General features: G+C 46.3%; 2 protein-coding genes across 4 annotated transcripts in view; one reads left to right on the top strand and one right to left on the bottom strand.

Annotated features, from left to right (window-relative positions):
* Positions 1-424: 424 nt before the first annotated feature.
* LOC135825753 (fibroleukin-like) overlaps positions 425-27,486 on the bottom strand; it is a 53,342-nt gene continuing 26,280 nt past the window's right edge. Inside the window, exons 1-7 of one of the 2 annotated variants that reach the window (XM_065338376.1) lie at positions 10,139-10,415; positions 9,553-9,744; positions 8,933-9,073; positions 8,557-8,673; positions 7,049-7,245; positions 2,852-2,909; positions 425-1,371 (exon numbers count right to left, since the gene is read on the bottom strand). In XM_065338376.1, the coding sequence (XP_065194448.1) occupies positions 758-1,371; positions 2,852-2,909; positions 7,049-7,245; positions 8,557-8,673; positions 8,933-9,073; positions 9,553-9,744; positions 10,139-10,268 (1,449 nt within the window). In that variant the 5' untranslated portion in view covers positions 10,269-10,415 and the 3' untranslated portion in view covers positions 425-757. Of the gene's footprint in view, positions 1,372-2,851; positions 2,910-7,048; positions 7,246-8,556; positions 8,674-8,932; positions 9,074-9,552; positions 9,745-10,138; positions 10,416-27,486 lie in introns of those variants that run through there. The other variant, XM_065338377.1, reaches the window with a different exon arrangement.
* On the top strand, positions 14,903-23,297 carry LOC135826100 (uncharacterized). Of its 2 annotated transcripts, none has more exons than XR_010555214.1 (8): positions 14,903-15,221; positions 15,808-17,978; positions 18,797-18,876; positions 19,289-19,329; positions 19,549-19,748; positions 20,295-20,511; positions 21,611-21,786; positions 22,582-23,297. XR_010555214.1 is itself a non-coding variant. In XM_065338737.1 (8 exons), exons 1-8 carry the CDS (start codon positions 14,957-14,959, stop codon positions 22,590-22,592), a joined length of 3,306 nt encoding a protein of 1,101 aa, XP_065194809.1. In that variant the 5' UTR covers positions 14,903-14,956; the 3' UTR covers positions 22,593-23,297. The 2 variants fall into 2 exon arrangements, 1 of the variants encoding a protein (XP_065194809.1); XM_065338737.1 differs by having other exon boundaries at positions 21,466-21,786.

The raw sequence follows: 27,486 nt of genomic DNA on the forward strand, positions 1-27,486 counted from the left end.
CTTGCAGGTTTGCCGAGTCGAAGGTTCGATAGACTTCTGGTGTGCGCTGGGTGGCAGCGGTGAGTCAGTCAAGTGTCAAGTCAAGTTGGTGGAAAACTGCGAGCTCCGGTGTGGGAAGCGAACCCCTTTCCTATGTAAATTGAAGTCAATTTAGCCAATAGAAGAGTCTGCTTCAGGCATTTTGCATTTTGCCAGCATTATGTGGTTCAATTTTCATTCACATTGCCAGCTTGGTCCGTGTCCTAGCAAACTCGCGTTGCAGTGCTTCTTGTTTGTTTGCGTTTTACTGAATATACAACTTACTCAAGTGAAGATAATGGGAGATATGCCCCCCCCCCCCACACACACACACACAAACATCGGGGAGAGTAGGGACTCCAAGATGAAGCAGGTGCTGGTGAGGCACGCCAACAAACTCGGCCTCTGCTGTTGGCGTTAGTTAGTACCAGCGTACACTTCATGACAAAACATTGTATGTACATGTTTATTCCACAACCATTCTAGTCGTATGGGCGCCAAATGTGTCATAAGGCAGCAGAAGCAAACGAAAAAAAGAGAAAAGACTAACCGCATTAACTAAAACGCTGCCTACACTTATCACGATCAGCAGCAGCAGCAGCGAGAGAGAGAGCACATGGATTGTATGATTCATGAGTGATATACCATAAATCGGGGCGAACAGAGATAGAGGCTCAGAAGATACGAGAGTGGGCGAGGGGAATGGGAGATGAAATACTAATTATCATATGAGAAAGACTCATGGTAATCTGAGCCTCACTTTCATCTCGAAGAATGTCAGCCCCCGCAAGGCTGGGGAGAATCGTCTATCATGCAAAACATAGTAACACCAGGCATACCACCATCCAATTTTAAGTTGAGTGGCGCAGTTTGCATGAGGACTGCTATCATTGTCCCGATCATGAGTGGTGAAAGGCATTTCGTGATACTCCAGACCTTGTCCCGCTGGAATAGTAAAGGACGACTCTACCGTGCGACTGACTGTTAGACGATAAAGTTCTTCTTCGCTTTCAACTCTCATCCAATTGTACTTAACGAAATGAGTAGCAGTCCGTGTTGCGAGATCAATGCGAACTTCGTACGTCTGGTTTTGCGTCAGTGTATGTATCCGGTCGTTTCCCAGCCAGAATTTCCCGTTCAGGTCTCCAAACCCATTCTTATAGGCTGCCCAATCACGATTCCAGAAGGTAGAGTCAGGTCCGAGCGATCTCAATACAACTAGCCACCCACCACCGTCCACGGACATATTGCAAACAGTTTGGAATGAAGTATTGTGAACGTTGGCTGTCACTACCCGGGTTCTGCTGCTTCTGACGGTTGTAGCACCGCTCTGCCGTACGCATCTACCCGATTCTGTAATGGAGAGAACACACATACACATTAAACAAGCATGCACTAGTTTGTGAACATCTTATTGTTAACCTACGTTTCTACTAATTGATCTCTGACCTAATGCCATTCATTCTTATATGGTCACTGATGACAATGGGTTGAAAGGCTTTGTTGGAATTGTTTTCTGCCGCTTAACCAGTTTACATTGGGACGTTTGCCAAGTCTTTGGCCGCATAATCGGCCTGACACTGCAATTTTCCCCTAATACTGGGGGTGCGTCGCTTCAACCCAACAATGTCTACTACTGGCCTCTGGTTTTCCATTCAACGTAACACTGTGTAGATTTCGGTTAGCTCACTCTGTCCTTAACAGGAATATCTTCGCTGTGCTGTATTTGAATTTAATTATTTAAGGATTCCCCAAAGGCTGTTCGCCTGTCAAAGGGGTTTCCTGTTTTCGCTTGAGTGATGAAATACGTGGGATGGGAAAATTGGTAAGAGAGGGAGGAACAAATAAGAAGAGAAAAGCAGAATGAATTTGGATGGAGAGTCAAGGGTTGTTTATAAAAAGTAAAAAAGCGCCAAGGAACTACAAGTTACACTATAATGTCCACTGCCACCACCAGTTACTAAACAATCATCTCGTGCGATAACATTTCACGACACTGACAGACGGTACTGACGTTCTACAACTAACTGGCTAACAGCTCTAGCACATCTCGGATGCGCACTCCAACAGCCTTCCAACTTGGAAGGTTCTAAGTTATAGAAATAACATAACCTTCCAAGTTGGAAGGCTGTTGGAGTGCGCATCCAAGATGTGCTAGAGCTGTTAGCCAGTTAGCTGTAGAATGTCAGTCCCGTCGGTCAGTGTCGTGCAATGTTATGGCATGAGCTGATTGCTTAGTAACTGGGGGTGTTAGTGGACATTATAGTGTAACTTGTAGTTCCTTGGTACTTTTTACTTTTTATAGAAAAGCAGAAGAAACATTCTAACGTCAAGGGCAAGTCTTTTGCAAGAGTATCGATGATGTAAAGTGCGCTTACGAAAAAGCTGCTTTTAAGCAGCTTTTGAATTTAAAAATTCGGAGACAGTGTACAGCTAGCTGCTTGACGTTCGCATGGCTCACAAGCGGAGCTCAAATCATCAGTACAAGAATTGAGAACCAGTAACTGACCCAGAGTGTTGTAATGAAAATCATGAAGAAATTACAAGATGCTGCTGGACAATTGCAGGATACTGGTGGACACTGCACAATCGAGAACAACATAGCCGCCAAATATGACAAAGGCGGCGGAAATGGGGAATTGATCCTATTGCCAAAACGTGTGTTTTCAAAGCCTTTCCGCGGGTGGATGAAGAGCTTATTTGATGGTCATTCATTTTTATTATCTGAAAAAGCAACGCGCATAATCAATATCAACCACATCCCCGCACTATGTGCTGGTACATTGGATACAAATTATTTTGATAGTTCGACTGTGAGAGGATTTAATCTTACCTGCTTCTTTCAATCTGATTTCCTCTATTGCGCGCGACATGGATTGAATGGACAAAGTCTGCACACAAAAAAAGTGATAGCCAAATACATGTAGGACAGTCATTAGCAAACAAGAAACTGTACACGTAGTACACGTAGTACACTTAGATGAACTTGCCACATAGTGAGCAGACACCCACGCAGCCATTCCACTTTATCTTCTTTAGGTCTCTAAACTACAGAATTATTATCACTCAATATTGCCTGATGATCGTAGTAATACGTGAAACTCAGAGTTGTAACAAAGCTTCCAAACTCTCTCTCTCTTGTATTATCACTCCATATGAATCTACAGTACTGTGATCACAACTTGCACGGAGTCACCATCACCAGGACTCGATACATTTGTACACGACCCAGCTTTCGAGCAGACCTTTCAAGTGAACTACTAGCAACTTCTACTTCAAACGAAGTAGCAACTAAGAGAAGCAAGTAACAGTACAGATAACTAGCATCACAATTTCACAAGGGTGGAAACTATAGCAACCAAGTGATAGATTTAGCGACGAAATAGGAGAGGAGAGAGAGAGAATCAAAAGGAAACAGAAACATAGAATATGAGAAATGTAACAAAAGGGATGAGATGCACTGTTCACAGATGCAGGCAACAACTATAAATAGTGGAACCATGTCTGTCAGTGAACAGGTTGAGAAATATACGTATGTAATATCTCTCCAAACCAACTATTGTCTTCAGAACGGCGAGGAGACATAATTTCACGAGCCGCAATCAAGACGAAGAGCTTGCTCTATTTCAGTGTGTCAAGTACTACAACCAATACAGTCTTTAGAAAGGATTAGGAAACCTTCTCAGGATCACTCGGGGAATTGACCTGCCTGAGAAGAGCACAAAGTGACTTCAAAATCACCAAGACTCGAACCCGGGGCCTTGCTTATGCTCAAACCATCTGAACTATGAGACCAGGCTGAACCTAGAAGGCGCTGACACATTTTTTTTAAAGAAATTCACTTCCCCGACTGATCCTTTGAATTGGAAGTTCTACCAGTCCTTTCGAAATTGATCATTTTCTTTCATCTCTGCAGTAGATTGCAGAAACTGACCGTCGTTGGTCCCAGGGAGGGGGGGGGGAAGTCCCATGTGCCATCAATATGTGCGGAACGCGTTGTGACCTACCTTTAGGGTGAAACACTTTAGGTTTGGCCTGGTCTAATAGCTCAGATATTTACAGCATTGCAATGGCAAGCAAAGTCCCAGGCTCGAGTCCTGGCGGGTCTGGCATCTTCAGCATTTTCAGGAGTTCACTTTCTCGACTGATCCCTTGAATCCACTCATTCCCGATGTTTCCACATGTCATGTAGAAACATTGCGAAAGAGTACGAAGGAAACCGCTTTCCGAATATTGCCGAACCTTAGCCTTCAAAGTCTGAAGTGTGTTAGTTTTCGCCTGGGAAATAATTTTGTTAGGTGGTTGTCAGGTGGTTGAGTGTCTCAGTAACCCTGTCCGCCTTGTGCATGTCCGTCGCATTATCTTATGTTCCATGTTAAGTTACATCCGTGAACCGGTTGTCATAACTCGTAACAATTTCTCCTCTCAATTTTCCATATTATCTTTGTTACTTCAAGTAGAATTGTAAGGTGAGGTGGACTAAACTGTTATTGAGAACAGGCCCAGTTCGAAACAAGTTTAAACAACACCTTTGTTGCAAAACAGATCCTACAGTCCGTTTCAAAAAGATTTACAATCCTGGCGATCGCCCGCGGAGTTTGGCGTCTTACCGTATGAGCACTCGAGCGCTGCCTGGAAAAACTCACTGTGAACTCGAAGAAATATTCCGCGCGAAAGCAGGAAAAATGACAACTCACTCACGTTGACACCGTCATGTACGTCTGGTTTACAACAAACGAGTTCTTCCTCGTATCGATCAGGGAGTAGTACAATACTCCCTACAATACTCCCTGGTATCGATAATGGAGTCAGAGAGGACATGTCGAAACGAAAGTGTTGTAAATGTTGACGAGCTGCATGGGTCCGTTTTGTGACCAAAATAGTTTCTTTGAGCTGCGATGTAATTTACTCACCGTGTGACGAAAACGACATCGACACGGACTCATTCCCAAGGCCATGACTTGGCAAAGCTATCCGTGTGACTTCGACGACATTCTGAGAAAAGCAGACGCTTGTGAACGCTGATAGAAGACGGCGTTGACTGCTAAATTCAAATAAATTGGCGATCTTGAAATACTAAAATAAATCTCAAAAAGCTACAGCGCGATGACTTCCATTATAATTCACTCACACCATTGCAGTGGTGTGGGTGTGTTCACATGGCGTGAGCCAGTCAAGTGTCAGTCAGTTCGGCAGGAAGCGCGAGCTCCAACAACAAGTCGTTTGGTGCAGCCATCTTCTTTGTCTTGTACCAGCTTGATCACCAAAACAATGAAAAAAAGTTTGACTTGAGGATAGGTTGGGATTTGAACTCACAACTTCATGGTCAGCAGACAGCATTCATAACCACAAGGCCAAAAAGGAAAGGATAAATCGTGGGTTTTGATAAAAAATCGATACTGGCTTCCTAGGCAAATTGTAAACTATGGGAAAAGGCCGGAAACCTGGCCGAAATTCTAACTCCTTAACGGTTGGTCCAATTGTTCCGAAACCTTCACAGAACAATTTGCCGTGTCCTAACAAGCCATTCTATGTACTTTGTTGTCCAAATTTCCCTTATCTTCATACTTTTTAAGACCCAAACCTGATTGTAAATCTTTTTGAAACAGACTATAATTGGGAGCTGTAATAGGCAGAAAGTTGTCTAAGACCTCTGCGGGAGTTGCACCGCAAAATATATTCAAATTGAAACAATTGACTGACTTGAGCCGAACAAGAAATTAACTGTTAGGTGACAACTTCTGGCGGTCGAACCCAGGTCTCTAAGAGACGTAAATGCCTGTCTGTGTGACGGTCTTCACATATTTGGTTGATTTGGATTTCGGAGGTTGTGTCGTGCCTAAAACTTACTGGTCGAGCTATCGACCGGTAATCTAGAAACCTTAGGTTCGATCCCCAGAAGGTGTCACCAGACCTTTGGTCTGCTCAAGTCAATCAAATGTTTCAAATTTAATAAAAGGTTACATGTATGTGAGATTAACCATAATATTATTGTTGGTTTAAATGTACATGCACACACACACACGCACGCACACACACGCGCACACACACGCACACACACACACACACACACACACACACACACACACACACCTGGTCCTCGTCCTGGTAAACACTGCCATTACGGTCACGCGTCCCCTTGCGGGACGGACAAAACGGGACGACGAGCGATGGTAAAATTTGAAAGTCGGCATGCCGATGAGAGGTCAGGGACCATGTTCAATTGGCACTACGAGAGAGCCATCTCTGGCAGCTATGAATCTGGAAGCCATGAGTAGAGCGGCAGCATCGACCACAGGCCCCACAGTGAGCCTTGCAACACAAGAGAACGAGCCGGACGCACGGCGGCAGAGGAGTCGGCTGAGCAGCACTGGCGGACACCGCTGTTCGGTATGGAGCTTGCGATGATATCGTGGGCAGCGTGTGGGAGATGGAGCACTTGTGGACAGCCAAACCTCCGGCACTGCGGAACCAGCGCTGGCGGGCAGAACATTGTCGGCTACCTCTCTGTTCCGATACAGGTGGTCGTCTCTTCTCCAGGAGCGGTTTTCTCGTCACAAATGCCTCGGTGAGCGCCTCAAATACACACACACACACACACGCATACGCACACACGCGCGCACACCCACACACACACCCACCATGTACCATGTAGCATGTATACGCCCGTCGCAACAGAAGCACGCAAATCTGCAAATGCACTGGATGTGCACCCACAGATTTTCTCTTTATAGCAACGATAGCGGATCTGATTCTGATTGAAACAGATCACGACAAGCGCCAGATAACTGTCTAATCCACACAACAGGCGAGGCCATGAGAATCGTACCCCCCCCCCCCCCCCCATGCCCACCTGGTCTACACTACACAGAGTACATTGGAATAGAACGGCCAAGACAGTAAGTTACCTATGCACACCCTACACACACACAAACACACACACACACACACACACATACATACATACATACATACACATTCAATCATACAAAGACACGCAAACACAAGTCCAAAACTCAAATATGCTCACATTGTTTGAAATGTTAGCTGCAATAGCGTCGAGACGGTCGTCGAGTCTGCTCATCAGCCTTTTCTCCATGCCCTGTAGAAACGTTTCAGTCGATTTCCAGTTGTCAGATATCTGCACTGTCATCCTTGACACGTCACCAACAATACTTCTTACTGCGTTGGACAGGGGAGAAAGTTCACCCTTTGTAACCCAGCGAGCTGTGAAAACAGAAAAGATTTGAACATAGTCACAGAACTACATTCAATTTCCTATATACTGTAAATCAAGAAAAATGGCCGGTGAGAAACTTTGGCCGATCTGGAAATGAAACTTTGGCCGTCATTTAACTTTTGCCGATTTGGGTTTTCAAAAAAGAAATTGATTGTTACTTGTAGGGAAGTTGTTGCCCTCACATGATGCCATGGCTCAATAACGCATCAGATGCCTCTATAACAAATTTTGGCGATTTACTTTGGCCGGGTGGAACACAGCGGCGAAATCAGCGAAATTTAATCGCCAGCGAAAATTGGTTGATTTACGGTATAATAATATGGTGTGTGGGGCAGAAATACGTGCAAGGTCGTCACCATCAAGAGACCCGATCTACTTTAGTAATCCGAATGACGAGTTCTCAGTTCATTGCTAGCTATATGATGGCTATAATTTCTTTAAAGATGCCAAGTGGTGTCTTTTTTGCGGACCTTTCTCTTCCACTGCACAGGTAGAAGTGAACCACAACTTGAGCAGGACATTTTCCACAAATTTTTAGCACACACAATACTCAAAATATACACATGGACTTGGTTTCTTGGGATAGTTTATGTGGCTTTGCCAGAATGGACAGGCATTCCTGCGTTCTTGCCTGGAGAACTCTTACAAAATGACGAACAAAGGAAAGGAGTATTACACGAGAGTGGGGAGCATGCAAATATAAGAACGAGAGAGCGAGTGAGAAAGAGAAGAGAGGCTGCCTTTTTGACTGAACTAGTGAACTTGATGGTAGAAACTCCGCTTCAAGGTGTTGCCTCGATATTACGTGGAACTAAACGCATGTACAACTTGTAGCAGAGCATGGAGCTATTCATGTACAGTCAAACCTGTGACTAACGACTACCCCTTGGGGCCAGAGAAAGCGGTCATTAGTGGCAGGTGGTCCTCAGTTAGAGGTTTGCACCGCATACCCATAATAATATGAATGGGAGACCGTCCGTGTCTGGCGAAGTGGTGTGTAGTACCAGGCTGGTCGCTAGTCAGGGTGGTCTTTAGTTACAGGTTTTACTGTAGCAACATAGCATCGGGCTATACTATACATCATGTACAGTAAAACCTGTAACTAAAGACCACCGTGACTAGCGACCAGCCTGGTACTACAGACCGCTTTGCCAGACACGGATGTTCTCCCATCCATAGTATTATGGTTATGAGGTGCAAACCTCTTACTAAGGACCACCTTACACTAGTGTCCGCTTTTCTCTGGCCCCAAGGGGTGGTCGTTAGTCACAGGTTTTACTGTACTCGCAGAGCAGTACCTTGAGAGCAGTGCCGGCCAGTCCAGAATTTCGAGCATGAGCAGCGGTAAGCTCCAGCTGGAAGAGGTACGCATCTCCCTGCATTGCCACAGGGTGCTCTGGAGCATGGCGAGCGCTCTGGACACGTCACATCAATACACACAACACACCAAAAGAGAGGGCTCTACGCTCTCAGAGCTTCTCTGTGTGTGCCCTGAGTCAGAGACTAATCCTGAAAGCAGCAATGGAACTCTGAAATGACCAAATAGGCAAATGTGTAGGAGTTGAATATGGCCTAATGAAACCTTTAAAAGGCATAACATGGGCTGATAAGCCTAGGGCACCAGAACGTGGTCATGCAGAATGACACCAAACACATGTACAGTATACTACTCACCTCTCTCACAGTTGCTGCCAGTGAAGCCTGATGCGCACTTGCAGTGATAAGCCCTGTGACCTGCGCTCGCAATTGCTCCATAAACACACTGCCCATGTTCTCCACAGGGTGCTTGACGGCCACATGTCTCATCCTCTCGACCTGCAGAAAATAATTGAAAAACAAGTGAGCATGATAATGGCCAGCAGGGTACTCCGTTCCTAGAAGACTTCTTTATGCTCTGACACAACGTTAGTCACATAGCAAGGCGATACACAATCATTTAGTGCACGTTTCACGTTTTGAGTGTAACTGACCGTATTGCTAAACTATCATGGACATTTCAATAGGGGTTGGGTTGATGGCACGAATTTTTGGGTTGGAACTCACTCTACAGCTTTCAAAGAGCACTCCCTTTGTTCTAGTCACTGCTATCTTACAACATTGCCCTGGAGTGGAAAAGTTTCTGTGTCGAGCCACTGTGACGACCACAGAGATAGAAAGAACATACCAGCACAGCGATTATTTCAGTACAGTTCCATGGTATAAGTTTAATTATTAGAATAATAGCTTGAAGTCTCCCATATGTAGATCTCTATTTGGACCTGTAATTGGTGACGAGCACACGCCGAATAACTTACTCAGACATTGAATAAAACTCCTTGCTTTAGAAACGCCGCCGAATAGAAACGAGAAGAGAACAACTCGCTGGCTGGCGGTGTTTGTTTCGTCCATTGGCGCTGAGTGGCTTTCCAGTACGTCTTGTTTCACTTGGGCCTCGGCATCAGACATTGTCGGATCATGTAGTTTGATCCACGTGACCATACAGGTTCCTGTGTTGTACAAGGATTTAACAACAGTCCTAGCGATGAATACGTATAACACAGGGCAACATCTAATCGCTTACAGATTTACAGGGCCTAGGGGAACACCTTGTACCCTCCCCTCCCCTTCATTTTACAGTATAAATGCAACGCTTGAAAGCTATAATAGAGAGAGCGAGACTTATCAGTCATCAAACAGGTGCCCCCGAAAAGAAACACCACGGTAATCATTTCTTGTCCTTAAAATGCACTTTCCAGAGGAGCTTCAGTACAAAGTCCATGCGATTCAATGGAGAGACAGCAGCAATCTGGATATGTCTTTGTTAGAAAAATGATGCACGACGAGTTCACCTTCAAGACTTGCACAGTGAGGTACGATTTGGGCATAGTTACATGTACTCACCGCTCCTCGACTGTCCGGAATTGCTGGTAATGTTAGCAGGGCTTCGTTCCCCACGCAGGTCCGCATACGCCCCAGTTCCAGTCATCGCCAGTAACAATAGTGACATGAAGCAGTGCGGAAGTATCGCCATTGCTGCAATGATATACTCCTGGCGCTAAAAGTATTGATCTAAACTTCCCCTCGACCTGGAGAAGGTGTATAGAAAACCGAACTACGACAATCTAATCAGCGGAGAACACACTTCGATTTCACCTCACTAATCTCGCAGGCGACAGCTGTAAGTGCGTTCAAAGTTTTTTTCCATCGCAGTAAGAAGTGGCTCAAGGCTGAGCTGGATTGCGTGTGGGATCCCTTCATGTGTCCGGCGCGGCTGATGTTGTGAGCATCACCTGCGGCCTCCATGGCGTTGGAATCCTAAGGGTCTAGAAGCCTGCCACACATGAGGCCTATGGTCTGGAGTGATTTACTGTACGTAATAGATGTATGTATGCCGATCACGCCACGGCGCATGCTTGCACTGGATGTAATAGTCATGTGACACACGTGACGGCTGCCACATGGACTGTGGATTGGCCATGTCAGTGACGGCTCTCTGGGAGCTCTGTCCGTTAGCGTTTCATTCGTACCTTGCAGAAAACATAGTGCATTGTCATGTACCTATGAGCTTTCACGGTGATTGGGCCAAGACTCAGAGGATGCATGTTCGGCTTGACCAAAGACCGTCTGCAGACCGTACCATTACGTTCTCGATGTCCTCCACATGCATTATATTTTCTGAATTTTGAACCCCATTTGCATCAGCAGTGCATTATGCACGTCAGATTGCGCAATAAGAGTGCTTACTGATCACCACTCCATACAGACAGCAAATGAATTAGTAAACTTTACATCACTGGTCATTAATTAACACAAGCCAGGGACTTCTGCACAGGTTAAAATCTATACCTTACCCGTAACCCTGGTAGTAGAGAAGAAGTTTATTTCTTCTCTACTACCAGGGTTACGGGTAAGGTATAGATTTTAACCTGTGCAGAAGTCCCTGGCTTGTGTAAATTAATGACTAGTGATGTAAAGTTTACTAATTCATTTGCTGTCTGTATGGAGTGGTGATCAGTAAGCACTCTTATTATTATATATAGGTCCCCAAGGTATACTACCAACCATCACTCTAATCATTGCAACATTCCTGTCATCCACCAACCCGTCGCGCAGATCCTTTCTAGCAACACTTCCCTACCAATGCTTCCAGGGGTATCACTTTCTCAAATGGATATGCTCATAACGTTAGCCCAGTATATCTTCCGGATTCAGCCTACTTATGATTGCTTATAGCAAGAAACTCGGAGTTGAGATAAATAATTCACGAATTCCACTGGACCTTTGTGTACACAGGTGCATTCAAGCATAGTGGGATGGTCTAAGACTATGAGTGAGACACAGAGGATACCAGGTTCAAGTCCTGCTGGGAAGCGGAAGGATTTTTCCAGCCGTGCTGCAGCCGACAGTTAATTGGGAACTCGTGGCCTGTCACGAGGGAAGGGTGGATGCAGCAAATGGGATTGTTGGTATCTGAGGGTGGTGGCGTTCCTACGGATGCGGAAACCTCGGCCTCCAGGCGAGTCTAAGGCAAACCGTGAATTTTGTGTATGGGTACACTGCATGTTGTGTTTGCTCCCTAAATGAAGCTGAGATACCAGATTTTGTAGACATAATGATAGCATTATTCACATGACCAATCTTCAACTAAAGAGGGAATATTATGTTCTTGGATTAGATGTGCGGCGGGCTCCCGATTTTCTCTTATTTTTTTAACTACAAACTCAAAGTAACCAAGCCAAAGGAACCTGGCAATTCAACGGTGACTGTGAGATTGGCTCGGCAGCAATCCTAAATATTACTAGTATTGTTGTTTACAAATGAGAGTCCTCCGACGCGGTAGAATGCTCACTATTCGTTCGAGAAGAGCTATCTTACACAGGGCATAGAGTACCACGCATCATTCGTTGTAACTATTAGTTTCATGCCCATAGGCAATCATCAGACAACTTTTAGTAATAGGTTTTTCATTTGACCGGACGAGAACACACGAGGCTTGCAGGTTCTCCGTCATCTTTATGGAACGAAACAAGACTTGTCCGGAGTATTACTACTTGCTTTCGTGGAGTGTGGCTGGAGAACTGTTCGTGCTGTGGTCTGAAAGCGTCGTGTCGTCTTGTCAGGTCGATTAAAAAACCTATTATTACTATTTGACGGACCTATTGAAGATGGCAACAAAGAATTTAAAAGGTAACTTTTAGTACAAAGAATGATGCGTTGTGCTCTGTACCATTTTTGTGTTTATTTATGGATGTAACAATTTTAGGAAATTAGAGGCTGCATGCCACGTACTGCTCTTTTCTCCCCGAAACTCAACACTTGCAAGCCAGATATGAAAGAAAGAAAAAATCATCAGTCACACCACCAGGACTCGAACCAGGGACCTTGCTATTCGCGAGCAATGCTCTAACCAACTGAGCTACAGTATGACTCTTATCCACAGTGATGGTAAATCTATCCTTCTTCGATCAATCATTATCTGGCTTGCATCATCCTGGCAACTCACACCAATCAAGAGGGCCCTCGGCCATTCGCTTGATATCATGGGTAGCGCATCAAACTATGTCCACTGCGAGCAAATTTTGATAGAGCAATAAAAAGAACCAAATCTGCCGTAACCATCACGCGGCAACGAAGTCAATTGTTTTCCATAATCGAATGCAACAACTGTGAAGTGAGAGAAACAAAAAACAAAAAAATTCACGGTTCGCATGAGACTCGGCCAAAGGCCCAGTTTTCCGCATCCGCAGGAACGCCACCACCCTCTTGGATCAAGGCGCAGATGCAGCTCCTAAGCGATGGGAGAAACAAACTATGGAAAAAAACAGAGGAAGAACTTACCAAAACAATTTCAGCGCAACAACATGCTTCTTTTGTTTACAGAGCACAGGCTTACGCAAACGAATACACACAGCTTCAAGAACCTTCAACTGACGAGGTTACCGTGCACGACACAACACAGAAAAACAAAAATCATCGTACACTTCCAAACACTTAGGGTGATATAAAAATGCAAAAACACAGCTTCTGACGATCATCATCTCCATCCAACTTACCATCACCATCATCCGCAGCACCATCATCTACGTCACCCTCCGATCCCTCATCCGTGACAATCTCCGACTCTTCCTCGGCTCCATCCTCCTGCTCGACCTCGGTCACGTCTGCATCCTGTCCAGGTTCATTGGACGCCACTGTTTGACTCCTCATTTCATCAGTATGGTAAGTATTTGTACTTGATGGTATTCAGTCACGATATTCCCACTGATGATAATGACATGAAAATCGATTATGGAAAACAATTGACTTCCCTCATGCATGATGGATACGGCAGAGTTGGTTCTTAAATGGAGGTACATGCATATCATGACTTTGTGTTTCAGACCCTGCATGACACCCAACTGCACGACAGGCAATGTTGGTCTGATAACCAGATGTGTTCTGGCCATCTGGATACGATCCTGTCGGCCCTATCAGCATGGCAACCCACATGTACAATCATGTATGACACACACAACAGAGGCGAAAGGCTGTGTTAGATACTGCTCTGTACATTCGTACATTGAGCACTCTACCTCGAGCTTCCTAGACCGGTCTTGTTTGTACATGTCTGATGTGTAGTCAAGCTATAGATAGACGATATCCATCGTGCTTTGGAGCCGAGACATCTGGCCAGCTGAGGTTAATGGGCCCCACCGCCACATTCCATTATTCACCCAAGTGTCTGGAGATGTGTGGATCATGTAGAGAAGAAAAAGACCAGTTTCGTCCTTTGTGGACTCATCAGCGCAACAGAGAGAAAATGAAACCGAACCTGATAGGAATGAAATATACATTTTCCAAAGCGAGATTTAATCTTGCAGGAGTGCTCCAACGTACAAGTCGGTATGACTTGTACAATGTGAATAATTTCTTCTGTAAGTTCAGTCTGCAACACGACCTCGCGAACGTGCGCACAATCCTAGAACAAACACGGATTTTTTTTCAGTACCCTCCGGAAGTGTTCAGTCCAGTTGGATAACATGCGCACGTCTCCGGCGGAAACTCAGCATTTTGCCTTGGCATGGTCTGCGTTTGGCGAGCGTCCACAATTCACGCGACTGCAGCCAAATTTCACATTTAGCACTTTAGCAGAACTGACGCTAAGGGATAATTTCTCGAAAATTCTGTATCAGCATAATACCACACTTTGTTTCACTAAAGCGAATGTTGATAGATGCCGGTTAAAATTCGCGCAGGTAAGCTACAGTGTTATCAAGGGGAGCTGCTGCTCAAGAAGCCTCCTGGTGACCATAGCGTTATCACGAGTCTATAAAATTGCTCAGGGAATCGCCATTTCACCGCTCTTTCACTATGAGCTCCAGACTGCTTGCCAAGATGTCAAACGAAAAAGCACTGTCGGATTTGCGTGCTAAACTGGGCAAAAAGTATCTAGACAATGTCTACGTTAAGCTGCTTCAGGATGCCAGAGCGCCAAAGCTGGATGTACGGGACTTGTACGTTAACTTGACCATCGTGCAGCAGCGAGAAGTGAAGAAAGTTTCGAAAACTGCCAATAGTTCGCATAGCGAGGAGGCTCTCTTTCTCCGGTTAGGCAATGCAAAAGATCGTGTCGAGCGTGTTGCATTGTCGGACATTTTTGCACCAGCAAATGAATCTAGCTGCGCGTCGTGTCCCGTCCATACCGTCGCTTTGGTAGGCCCAGCAGGAAGTGGTAAAACAATGGCGGTGACTAAGAAGCTACCGTTGCAGTGGATTGACGGAGAGACGCTGAAGAACACCGTACTGGTGTTCATTATCACCGTGCGTAGCGTTCACGAGCGACTGCGTGGAGTGGCCAAGGATCGGGTGGCCTCCACACGCGCGCAGAGTCTGGAAGAGCTGCTCCGGAGTTCAGCGCGAGAACTGGACGATGACGATATTGGAACAGTGATGAAGTTCCTTCGTCACAACGCTGACTGGGAGAAGGTGTTGTTTGTTATTGACGGTAAGGACAAGTGTGGTATGAAAACACCTTTAGAGGACCCATTTTTGTCAGGTTCAAATTGGTTTTGTGCTCAGATATCGCATTTCTTGACTGTTTCTTGCCTTGATGTAGTGGACAGTGAAAATTGCTATATCCTCGCAGTGCTGGAGGATACTTTGCCCCATGTTTTGGAAGCCCAACGAAATTTTCAGAATCCTGTAGGGCGCTTCACGCCGCTTGAAAATGCAGTCAGAAACTTATTGACCTTCGCAGTGCTGCTTAAATTGGAGTGGGCACGAGTAAGACAAGGGGTAAATTATTAGTTTAACCCTTATCTTACCCATGCCCACTCCTTTCCTGGAGATGTTTTTTCATGACAGAAACCTTGAACGATAATTACGTCTCTGATGAAGACCCACGGCCAACAACTTGCGTGTAATATCTATTGAAGTTGCAGTGTAAAGGTAAAGACCGTGGTGGTGGTGATTATATGACATGCATTTTTGAATAATTATGTTGTTATAGGACACTTGATTGCTCCTCAAATAACGTGATAATTATTATTATTATTATTTGCCTCTTTCTCCAACTTTCTTTCTGCCTGTAGGCATAGATGAGGGCTGCATCATGGACAGCGTACTCTACCGGCTAATCACAAGAGACCTGGAGGACATCTCACCGTACTATCTACTATTACTCACGGCTAGGCCCTGTCCAACCATACACTGGCTGTGGGAGGTGGGCGACATCGATCGATACCTCTCGCTGCGCGGATTCGACCAGGTGTCGCGCGCGGACTTCTTCGAGCGCTACGGCTCTCTGCACTACGGTCCTGACTGGTTGTCAATGCGTCGCAATCTCACAGTATTCCTGCGTAACCTGGACTCATTGCACGTGGGACGCCTCACCTATCTTCCCTTTATGGCCACGCTGTGCGTACACGCCATGCCCAGAGCGGATCCGTCCAGCTTGCCACACTGCGCCACGAAGCTGCTCCAGCTGCTCGTCATGGCGTTGCTGAAACGTGATCTACGCAGTGGTCCGGGTGGTTCGCGACAGTTCTCCCAGTTCGCTCACCTACGCGGTCCACAGCAGAAAGCCATGCAAGAGATGGCTGCATTCGCCTACAGGATGACCGCTGAGAGAGCAATGGTGGTGGAAGACGCTGGAGACGACTCGCCATGGAGCGGGCTCGCTGCTGATGTCAGCGTAGAGTTTGAGTCACTCCTCTCCTGCCTAACCCTGACATTTGATGACACTAGAGCTGGACAATCGCTTGCGATGCGGCAGTTTGTTCACCTCACTGTCCAAGAGCTGCTCTGTGCATATCACGTCATTCGCCAGTTCGAAGAGGAGGACGGGCTAAGTGCCTTCAACAAATGTTTCTCCACTGTCGTACGTGCCACCAACCTGGGTGACCAGTTTACGTATCTGTTGGTGTACATAGCAGGTATGGCAACACCCACGCAACACGTTGCAATCTTTCACGCTATGATGACGGAAATGTATGCGAAGCAGGAATCCGCCAGCAGTAGTACCCGTCTCTCTGGTGGACGCTACCGGACCAACTTGTCTATGATCCTCTTCAAGATGCTCAGTGAGGCCCATCAAGCCACAGCACAGGATGATCAGCAAAGGGCGCGTCAACAGGCAGAAACGCCCCTGAGTGTCGTGGCCAAATCTATCGCCAATTTCAATGACAACTGGATCAGGCTTCCGACTGAGCACTCCACACTGAAGTTACAGGATGTAGGAGCGTCAGATGCCCTGGTTTTGCTCCAACTAGCCGATGGCCTGTTTACAACCATAATGGACCTCCCAATTGGCAGAACCCATTCCATCTCCGCTAGTGATATCTTCGAGACTTTGCTGCTCTACCAAGGAAACTGCACGGACCTGCGGATTCGCCTGCACACGTATCAGGGAGAGGACCGAGCTTTCTGCCGCTTCTTGTCAAGTTTCACGGGCGTCTTCAGCTTCCTAAGTGATCTCGAACTAACCTGTGAAAATACTTACATATTCTCACAGGAAGAAATTGATCTCCTTAGAGCCGTTCTCTCGTCTATGGCGTCGCTTAAGGTCCTGCGAATCCAAAAAGCCAAGATGGAACCACTGGTGTTTCGCAGTCTCACTGAAGCCATCAAAACAAATAGCTACATTCAGCGGCTGGCCATTGGGAAAGTCACAGAGTCGCTATGGCAGCCAACATGCGAACTTATCGCAGGAACACACCATATCGACCATCTCTCTATCCGCGTGAACTTTCGCTCGTGTTCCGACGTCAGCGGATACAGTCATCAGCTCTGCAAGGCTCTCGAGCAGAACAGCAGCTTGCGTCAGTTCGCCGTGTTCGGCTCTAAACTGTCAAAACCTGGTGGTGGCATGGCTTCCGACCTCGCCTCAGTTGTAGCCAGACACAGTACGCTCCAGGAATTTGAACTAGGATGCAGCTTCTTTCACCTTGATGACAACGCATTGTATTCCGTCATGGACAGGCTCACTGGTGCTCTGAAAGAAGATCCTGAAAGCAGCCGACATCTTCCGCCTAAGAGGATTGTCATTACCTCAGGCGATGCCACAACGAAGACCGGAATCCATAGTGTTCTGCAGCTGGTGGAGGCGACTGGACTGAGCACCAATGACCGTTTGAAGGTGGATGTGCACGGCAGTGTGTTTAGTAAGGATGCTGAAGCTGCAGATCTTTGCAGACTCTATCCATCATTTCAGCCCAGAGACGTCTGGTGGACGCGGCACATAAAACAGCCCAAGTATTCGCAGGTAAGGGCACATGATCCTATACGCTCTACATACAGGCCTGCAGTTCCGGGCCAGGCCATACAACGCTCATTGTAACGCACTCTGGTGCGCACAGACGCACACACACACACACACACACACGCATACAAACACACGCGCGCGCACACACATACACATACACAAACAAACAAATATGGACAGGAATAATTATGCGAATCTGAATTCGTACTAAGACCTTACCAATTTGACACACTCCACCATTCCACAATGCGCTCTTGACTGGGGTCACCCACATTAACAACACCAGCAAGGACACTCCTCCTTTTTAACGAGCGCAAGAAAGGGCAGTATGGAGTGACGGAGGGGCTTAAATCGTTTTTCACAAGGCCAAGCTTAGCGTCTTAAAAACCTTACCAATCTTTGCAGCCTAGAGAGCGTGTGTGGGCAGGCGTGTGTTTACCGCCATATTGCATGTCGTGTCTTTACCATCATATTTATCAACCATAAGTACAGCTGCAGTGGTGTCTTCAACTTCAATCTAGGATATTTTAAAATGTTTTATTATCTTGTAACTCTTGTTGCAGTGGTGGATAGTTGCTAGTTGCTTCATAACTCATTTCCATGTGAATTCTTATACTTTAACCTGGGATATGCTTCTTTTAAAGACTTTCAATTTCTGGGGAAAGTACACATTGATCAGACGCACTAAAAGCCTATTGTATTTTGCCAAAGGATAGGCTATACATCTCCAGGAGTGTAGAAATATAATTGTGTAGTTTTGAAATCACTACTTCTTCCGTTAACCCGTTTCCTGATCCAATCTTACCTCCTTTCTTCAGATTGGATTGGAGCAACTAACCACCATTTTGGAGGCGAGGGAAAGTGCTAAGGATGTCAATGGACTCAGCAGTGATGCAAGGTAAGTTTTTTTCATTCCGTTCACACATAAGAAGTGTATGGACATTGTGCGTCTATGGCAAAATTAATAGTTTCATTGGTTGCTATCGGAGCTTTGATACAATGTAATTATATTTAGCAATGGAAATTAAAGGTGTTCATTCGTGATGATCATTATTGCTTCAAATCTCTCTTTCTCTCGGCCTTTCTATCTCCTCATCTCTTTTCCTCTCTCTCTCCCTCATTTTCGCCGGCTCTCTCTCACCCTCCCTCCTTGTGTTTCTCTCTCTCTCTATCTCTCTGTTTCTATGTGTTTCTCTCTCTCGCTCTATCTCTCTCTCTCTCTCTCTCTCTCTCTCTCTCTCTCTCTCTCTCTCTCTGTTTCCCCCTCTCTCTCTCTATCTCTATCTATCTATCTATCTCTTTGATGCCAGGAAGGAAGAACCACATGCCGCTCATACCATACTGACAGCAGGTGAGAGGATTCCTGATCTGAACATCCTATGCATAGCACGTGTATTCCTCCAGGTCCCGGTATCAGTTCTGACGTCCTCACACGACCTGCATGTGTTTACACGTAGATTATTTGTATAATAATTTTCGCGTGTATTTTTTGCACTGTTCAGTACATTTTCACAACGCACCACTGTGACTCCAGTGTTTGCTGTTTGTGCTTGCCCGTTCTTCTCTGCAGATGACCCCTGGCTACATCCCTGCTATCTTGGTCACTATCGCGATCGCATTCTCTGCATTGATCCGGAGTTACTGCGCCTCTCCACGCAATCACAAGGTCTGCTGGACAATAGCCAGTATGTGGACCTTCGCACAGTGCAGTCGGCTGGTGCACTCGTGCACAATCAGAGGTGCCTGGAGTACGCACGCACCTTCACGAAGGTAGTCGATTCGAATGGTTTTTTGGTTTTTTCTCTCTTCAAAATCCACGTATCTCCAGACACTGGGGTGAATAATGGAGTGTGGTGGTGGGGCCCATTAAGCTCAGACGACGAGAGGTCTCGGCTTCATAGCTCCATGGACGCACCAAAGGGAATTCGGGTAGGGAGGATTAAGTTGAAAATAAAACAGAAAAGAAGAAAGAAAATAAAAAGATTGTATTGCTCAGTGAACAAAAGAATGAGTTGAGTATTGATGTGAACACTGTCAGACTTATAAATTCAAGAGGAGACTGTCTGTGAGGAGAGGTTTAGGTCCAAGCAGAGTAGGACACTGCACCCTCTTACTCGATTACATGTACCGGTATGCTATGAGTGTCCCAGTGCCAGTTTATTCTGAGGAGATAATACTTGTGTTAGTAATTGTTCTTACATGCTGAGACAGTTTTACTTAAATGAATACTGCTCCGAACCTAGGAGTGTTACTATAAGAATAGAAAATGAATTATTTCTTCAAGTACTCGTGTCCTGACTACTGTATGTTCTCTAGGTAGTCGATGGTGCCGGGGCAACTGACGGTCATGATGGCCCGGCGAGCGGCAGAATGGAGGCTCTGAGTGAGCCTGCTGAGTCGTTCCAGCGCCTACTCCGCGCACTGGAACACATGGGCTATAGAGCATTACGCGTGGAGATGGAAGAACGCATGTTCAAGTTGCACCCGGACACTGGTGTCCAAACGCTGCAGATGGATGACTCAAACAAACCGGGTATGTACATACTCGTACATGATTGTGCAGGTACATGTATACAGTCATGTACATGTTGAAAGGCCTGAAAATGACTTACTAGTAGCTGCATAACGCTAAGTGAATGCGTGGAGACGTTTTCATTGGGTATCATGCTCCTCAGCTTTCGTCTTGTTGAGCACTCGCGGTAGGCTGCTCTAGTGGTGCTGTATCACGCATTGCCCGCTACTTTTGGTAGTTTTAGCACTCTGGCGCTAGAGCCACGAACTATCCTAATGCCTGTAGTGCCTCCTTTGCACCATGGCTAGTAGCAAGAGTAGATGTACTCTTGCTAGTAGTAGTAGCTCGGCTTGCTCGTAGCTGTACTGATGAGCCTTTTATGGCCAAAACAGCTTGCTGTCCACAGCATTGGGTATTACGCTCCTCGGCTTTCGTCTTGTTGAGCACTCTCGGTAGGCTGCTCTAGTGCTGCTGTATCACGCATTGAATGCTAAATTTCGTAGTTAGAGTACTCTTGCTCAAACCTCGTAGCTGTACTCATCAGGCCTTTATGGCCGAAACAGCTTGCTCTCTACAGCATTGGGAGACATTTTCTGTGGAGGAGATCACTACGCATTCATGTACGCTCTGGTCTTACGTTCATTCAGATCGGACACTTAGTAGAGTCCTGCTGGCTTTTTCAAAAAGTCTGATTTTAGTCGAATTTAACCACCCGTCGAGCTAATTTCAAATATTTGGGGTGTGAAATCTGTTTCGCCATGCATTTTCCCGTGGTATACCTGTCCAATGCTAGCAGCTCTGTCCTGCGTTTGTTTTCATTGCTTTGTACGCAATGCGACACTATATGAGGGAGCGTGAAGCTCAGCCGAGTGACATGGCTTCAACTTATCCTGTGCAAATTGCTGCAATTGTCAATCACTAAGCTAACAATTTGAAACTTCTCGAACTATTGCTATTTCTGTGCTTATCGCTTAGTGGATCCGTGGCAGCATGAAGGCTTCGACATGCGTTTCCACGCCTGGATTCTGTCCCTGCCGTCTGGCACGCTCCGTGCCCACTCGCAAGCCCATGGAATGCTCACATTGTTCATGGTCGCCTCGCTCGTGTCCGTGGAGAGCAGGCGAGGATCACTGGCTCACAACGACACCTACCTCATCTACATACGACCGAATGGCGTGCAGTCGTTCGTCAAGTTCTTGAACGTCATCCAGGGCAACCCTCTGTACAGGCTCCGAGTGAAGGAGATGAGCTGCTTCTTGCCAGTCGACTTACAAGAGCCATTCCTTGAGGAGTCCGGTAGGCATTCCACCGTGTGTGTGTGTGTGTGTGTATGTGTGTGTGTGTGTGCGTGTGTGTGTATGTGTGTGTGTATGTGTGTGTATGTATGTGTGTGTGTGTGTGTGTGTGTGTGCGTGTGTGTGTGTGTGTGTGTGTGTGTGTGTGTGTGTGTGTGTGTGTGTGTGTGTGTGTGTGTGTGTGTGTGTGTGTGTGTGTGTGTGTGTGTGTGTGTGCCATATGGTGCAGTGGTATGTGCAGCGATTTCCAATCGATAGGTTGCGGGTTCGATTCCCGACGATTATGGTCACACACGTCTTTCTTCTCTTTCTCAGACTCCTCCTGACTTTTCTTTCATTCTCCTGGGTGGTTACCAACAGCCAGTGCATGCCGGAGTATGTGGTGTGATGTGTGTGTGAAAAAAAAAGAAAAAAGACCAAAAAGTAGGGATTCACTGGCCAGAAAAAGCCACTTCATAGCTGTGTGGTGTAGACCAGGCTGAATAGTGGCGGTCAATTCTTCAGCCTTGCAAGCTGTTGAATGGTGCAATCCCAGCACAAGCTGCTATGGCTTCTGCTGTAGCATCGCTATCATCGCCTCTGGCGATGGGCGTCCAATGGTCAATGGTGCATTGCTCTTACCAATTCTGATCCTGGTGCTCACTCAGTAACTGGGTACGCACTGCCAGTGTTTGCATATTCATCGCAGGAAATCTTAGAGTACAGTACAGCTAAACGACATCAGATCTTGTATATCTGAAGCATTGAAACACGTGAATTCAAATTGGTTGTGTTTGTCCTTTCCGTCATGATGCAGATAACGAATGAAACGCATGGAGTGTGTTCCGACATAATTCATCTGAGACAGAAGACGAGCAGATGTTGCTACTGGTCCGCAGAACGCGATTCCGAGAGGTCGTGTGGTTTCAACGTGTTCACCAGCTGCGCTAATCTCTCAAGGCATGATGTTGCGGAAGCTGTGCCGATTCCGTGCACAATTATTTGATAACAGTTAGCAGGCAACAAGGTATCAGCACTGCAACGCACCACCTCCTCGATCACTAGGAACGAAATCCAGACGTCTGCTAGAATACCCAGAGAGCCTGATCTACATTGTACATAATAACTGCAGCTAATGCCCATCTATTTTCATGATATCTTCAGAGTTTGGCGGGCGCGTCATCTGTTATCACTTGGAACTTTATTCTGCCTAGAATACGAGTACTCAGTATCTTCGTGGCATGGCAGTGACAGAACAAGGCTATGAACTTGAAATTTGTTGGTAAGGGTTTCACCGTTCTTGTGTTTCCTGTTTTTTTTTGTTTTTTTACTCTCTTCGGCCAGGATGGCCACTGCTGTATTCACTTCGTCTTCCTCTCCCTCGTGAGACACAGGAAAGTTGATACTAATATTGGGGTGTGAGTCCGCCTCTCCTGAAGAGACCCGCTTGATCCGTAGTAGTGTTTCTTTGCAAGTGAGTAGGAACTGCGGCGTACCAGTACGCCTATAACTGTAGTACCTCGGTCCCAAACCCGCTCTTTCAAAAAGAACAACATTTCTTGTTTATGTCGTTCAAAAAGAACAACATTTCTCGTTTATGTCGTTCAAAAAGAATAACATTTCTTGTTTATGTCGTTCAAATGTCTACAAAAGTGTCAATATTATATATATGGCGCGTCACACTTGAAGACTGAAAGGGAGTACGAGACTGAAAGGGAGAAAGAAACATTTGAAGTTTGAACCTTCCAACACCTTTAGCTCACGATCGCATACAAAACACATCGTGGTAGATATTTTTTGACCGGACGAGACCAGACTCTACAAGAGCTAGAAGTTGCTCCTGACAAGTCTTGTTTCGTTCCATTATGATGTTGGGAATTCATCAGAGGAGAATTGGAAACGTCTTCATACAGGCTGCCGAAGGTGAATTGTGTTAAGTTCCTGGCGAAATAAATTGGGTATAATTATAATTACTTGAAGTAGTCTCTTCATGTTACTACTCCGAGTTTCAATGAGCATCTTAGACAGTCGTCAGGATCATGGCAAACTGATGCATGTCAGAAGTTAGAGTTGCGGGCACCCACGGAAGAGGCGAGGCAGCGATGAGCAGCAACAGTGAAATTTTGATCGTATCTTCATAGCACCATACGAAGCTGTGACTGCGATTTCTCAGTGGCTTGTACATACCGGCCTAATACTACAACGCTAAGAAGACCCAACCTCATGGCACTGATTTCAATATACCAGATGTTTGATGTAGTAATGAAAAGCTCTTGGTCACTACCACCGCTAAGTGCCTTGGAATAATCATTGACATTGTCTTGGAGCGACACTGACGCACACTGCTATCTGGTGTTCACGTGGTGTTTGCCGCCCTGAATATGGAGCGCCTGTGCAAGCTTGTATCCTGGTGGTGGTTTGGCCTTGAAAACAAAAATAAATGATGCTCTTCAGATTTCATCTGATGAGGGGTGAATTCCCCGAAAAACTATGTATCGAGCAGGGAGTGGTGCTTCCTTGCAGGTTTGCCAGGTCGAAGGTTCGATAGACTTCTGGTGTGCGCTGGATGGCAGTCGTGTGTCAGTCAAGTGTCAAGTCAAGTTGGTGGAAAACCGCGAGCTCTGGTATGGGGAGCAAACACCTTTCCTATGTAAATTCAGCTCAATTTGTGTGCTTTAGATATTTTGCATTCTAACAGCATTTTGTGGTTCAATTTTCAATTACATTGTCAGCTCGGTCCGTGTCCTAGCAAACTAGCGTTGCAGGGCTTCTTGTTTGTTTGCGTTTTACTGAATATACAAATTACTCAAGTGAAAATAATGGGAGATCCGCCCCCCCCCCCCCCTAACCCCCACAAAAAAAAATACTTCGAAGTAATTATATCGGCGAGAGTAGGGATTCCAAGATGAAGCAAGTGCTGGTGAGGCAAGTCAACAAACTCGACCTCTGCTGTCGGCGTTAGTTAGTACAAGCATACAGTGTCTTCATGACAAACATTGTATGTACATGTTTATTCCACAACCATTCTGGTCGCATGGGCGCCAAATGTGTCGTAAGGCAGCAGAAGCAAACGAAGAAAAGAGAAAAGACTAACCGCATTAAGGGTTGGTTCACATTTCGCCGGTACGCGCCGGGAGTCACCGGCGGTGGGCTTATTGCAACCTCTCCCGGCGCATTGCGATTGTGTGAACCAGTGCAGTCGTAACAAAATCATACGGTAAAATATCGCAAGGGACCGCCGGCAAAGTTGGAGGTTCTGCTCTACGTTTTGGGAACGCGACGCAAAGATTCACGCGAACTTTCTTCGCGTTCCCGTAACGTAAAGAAATGCAGTTCTGCTCTACGTTTCACCTAGAGAAGTCAACATGGTCACGTGGAATGTGTACTGGGAATTTCCCCTTCCATATTTGGCAGTTTTCTGCATGCAGTTGATCGGTACCCAGCAAATCCGTACGCATTTTCTCTGCGTGTGCCACAACGTAGAGAACCCCATCTCCGCGTAGAAATCTGGAGCCAAAACACGCGAAGCCGTAGACTCTAACCCAGACACCTGCTCACTACGTGATTTCTCTACGTTTCACGTATAGCAGAACCTCCCTAGTGCCCAACTCTTGCGATCTGCCCCGGCGCCGATCCCGTACAATTTTGACCAAAAGTGGTTTGTGAACCGTTCGCGCCGGTGATCGCCGGCTGCCGGGAGCCAGACTTTGTCAAAATATCAAAGCAACACTTGTCCTAAATTTTCCTAAATTGAAGCTAGAGAGGAGGTCCGTTCGCCATTCTTGTAGTCTATTCAAGGTGGCAAATAAGTCAGCATACCAGCCCGTCCTTCTCGGATGATCTGCTTGACCATTGTGCAACTTCTGAGACAAATACAATTGAAACAAATAGAAAATATGATGGATACATTGGCAAGTTTTAAATGGTACAAAAAAAGTCGTAGGAGTAGGAAGCAAGTTTTTAGCTCCTGCCTTTCCATCTATGGAATAGCCTTTCGGCCACTTTTGTAAGTATAGGTGGGCCTGGAACTAGTCCCAGCCCTAATATGGTGGAGAACTCAAATATGGACCTGGCCTTGCTGCTGGATATGGGGAGATTCGTGACTTGGCCAAAAAGTCAGGACTTGCAGGTGTGGACTCGTTGGCCCGACCTGACCTTGTACTTCAACTTCGCGCCATGGACATCGGCAAATCAGGTATGCCAGCGCTAGTGAGCTCTATCAGTGCACTGTCCTCGACTATCACTGCATTAACTGTGGAAATGGTATCCCTCGGGGAGGACAGGGATAGGGAAGTTAGAGAAATGAAAGCAACCATTGATGGCCTCGTGGCGAAGATGATACACCTTGAGGAAGGCGGGAGTCCAAACCTGATTGCACAATCTACAACCCCGAGTACAACGTACAGTAGTGTAGCTAGTTCAGGTAGTACAGGGGCTGGGGTGAGGGAAACCGTCACTCGGACTCGTACTCCCCCCAACGCACACTCTACCAACCGTACTCGCACTTCCCAAACATCGACACATGTACACCAGACCTCATCACGCACTGAAACACCACCGGCTGCACCAACCAGATCAACATTGGCTACAACTAGTACAAGTGAAAATACGGGAAGCAGTTCGGATGGCTGGGCCGAAGTTGTACGGCGTCGGGTCACGTCCCGGTACGTGAAGCCTGTGGCCCCAGCTAACCCCAACATCCTTACACAAGTTACAGGCGTAGAAAAAGTCGCGAAATCTGTGTTCTACGTGGGCAATGTCCACATGGAGTGTAGCGCTAACGCAATTACTGACTGGTGCAAGGACCGTGAGGTTGAGGTGCTCAATTGCAGTATTAGCGAATCCCGGACCTTTGGCACAGCATATGCACGACTGACTGTCCTAGCGACGGATGAAGGCAAAATACTCAGTGCAGGATTTTGGCCGGCAACAAGTAGCCACACCGTCCGTAAGTGGCGCTTTGCCGACGGTACCAATGTGACTGAACGTGGTGGTGATAGTTCCTCGTCATAATCATGTTGTCTATGTCTTCCCTCAACTTGCATGCTACCCCGCTTGGCTATGGGCCACTGAAGTCCACCAGCACTGAGAATAACCGGTTGTCTCTATTATTATCATTTTCTGTCTCTCTCTCTCTCTCTCTCTCTCTCTCTCTCTCTCTCTCTCTCTCACTCTTCCTCTCCTGGGAAGCTCCTCATGCTCATTCTCCCTTTCTCTGTCCATTTCCCCTTCCTGATGCGTAGACCAACTGTTGAACCCGAGACCACTAGGTCGGGGGAGGTTGACCTACCTCATCGGCACGCATGCCACGCTCCTCTGTGTTGTCAAAGTTCGCTTGTCCACTTTTGTCTACCTCCCCTTTTATGTTGCTGGCCAGTGCTTTGTAATAAAAATAAATAAAATAAAAAAAACCCCATTCTACCCCAGATCAGAATCCGACCTAACGCTGATAACCATGAATTGTCGGTCTCTCGTCAATAAATTAGCTGAACTTTCGATTGTTCTGGAGAGCACTAAGCCAAGTATTGTTTGCCTCACGGAGACCTGGCTGTGCCCATCTGTTTCCGTGCATGTACCGGGCTATTCCTGTTTCAGAAGAGACAGACCAGCACACGAGAACAGAAATGCACACTCTTTCACTAGAGGATATGGTGGTGTCGCGGTGCTTGTCCGGACTGATGCTTTTCAACATATTCTCCACAGACCCGACCTGCAGCGTCAG

Source organism: Sycon ciliatum, chromosome 10 (assembly GCF_964019385.1).
Source record: "Sycon ciliatum chromosome 10, ocSycCili1.1, whole genome shotgun sequence".
Classification (NCBI taxonomy): domain Eukaryota; kingdom Metazoa; phylum Porifera; class Calcarea; order Leucosolenida; family Sycettidae; genus Sycon; species Sycon ciliatum.

Bases quoted from the DNA above. Each gene is read 5' to 3' on its own strand.
- LOC135826100 (XM_065338737.1), top strand. From the start codon at position 14,957: ATGGCGGTGACTAAGAAGCTACCGTTGCAGTGGATTGACGGAGAGACG. The intron at 19,330-19,548 runs GTGAGAGGATTC...TCTTCTCTGCAG, and splicing joins TCATACCATACTGACAGCAG to ATGACCCCTGGCTACATCCC. The intron at 20,512-21,465 runs GTATGTACATAC...CTTATCGCTTAG, and splicing joins GGATGACTCAAACAAACCGG to TGGATCCGTGGCAGCATGAA.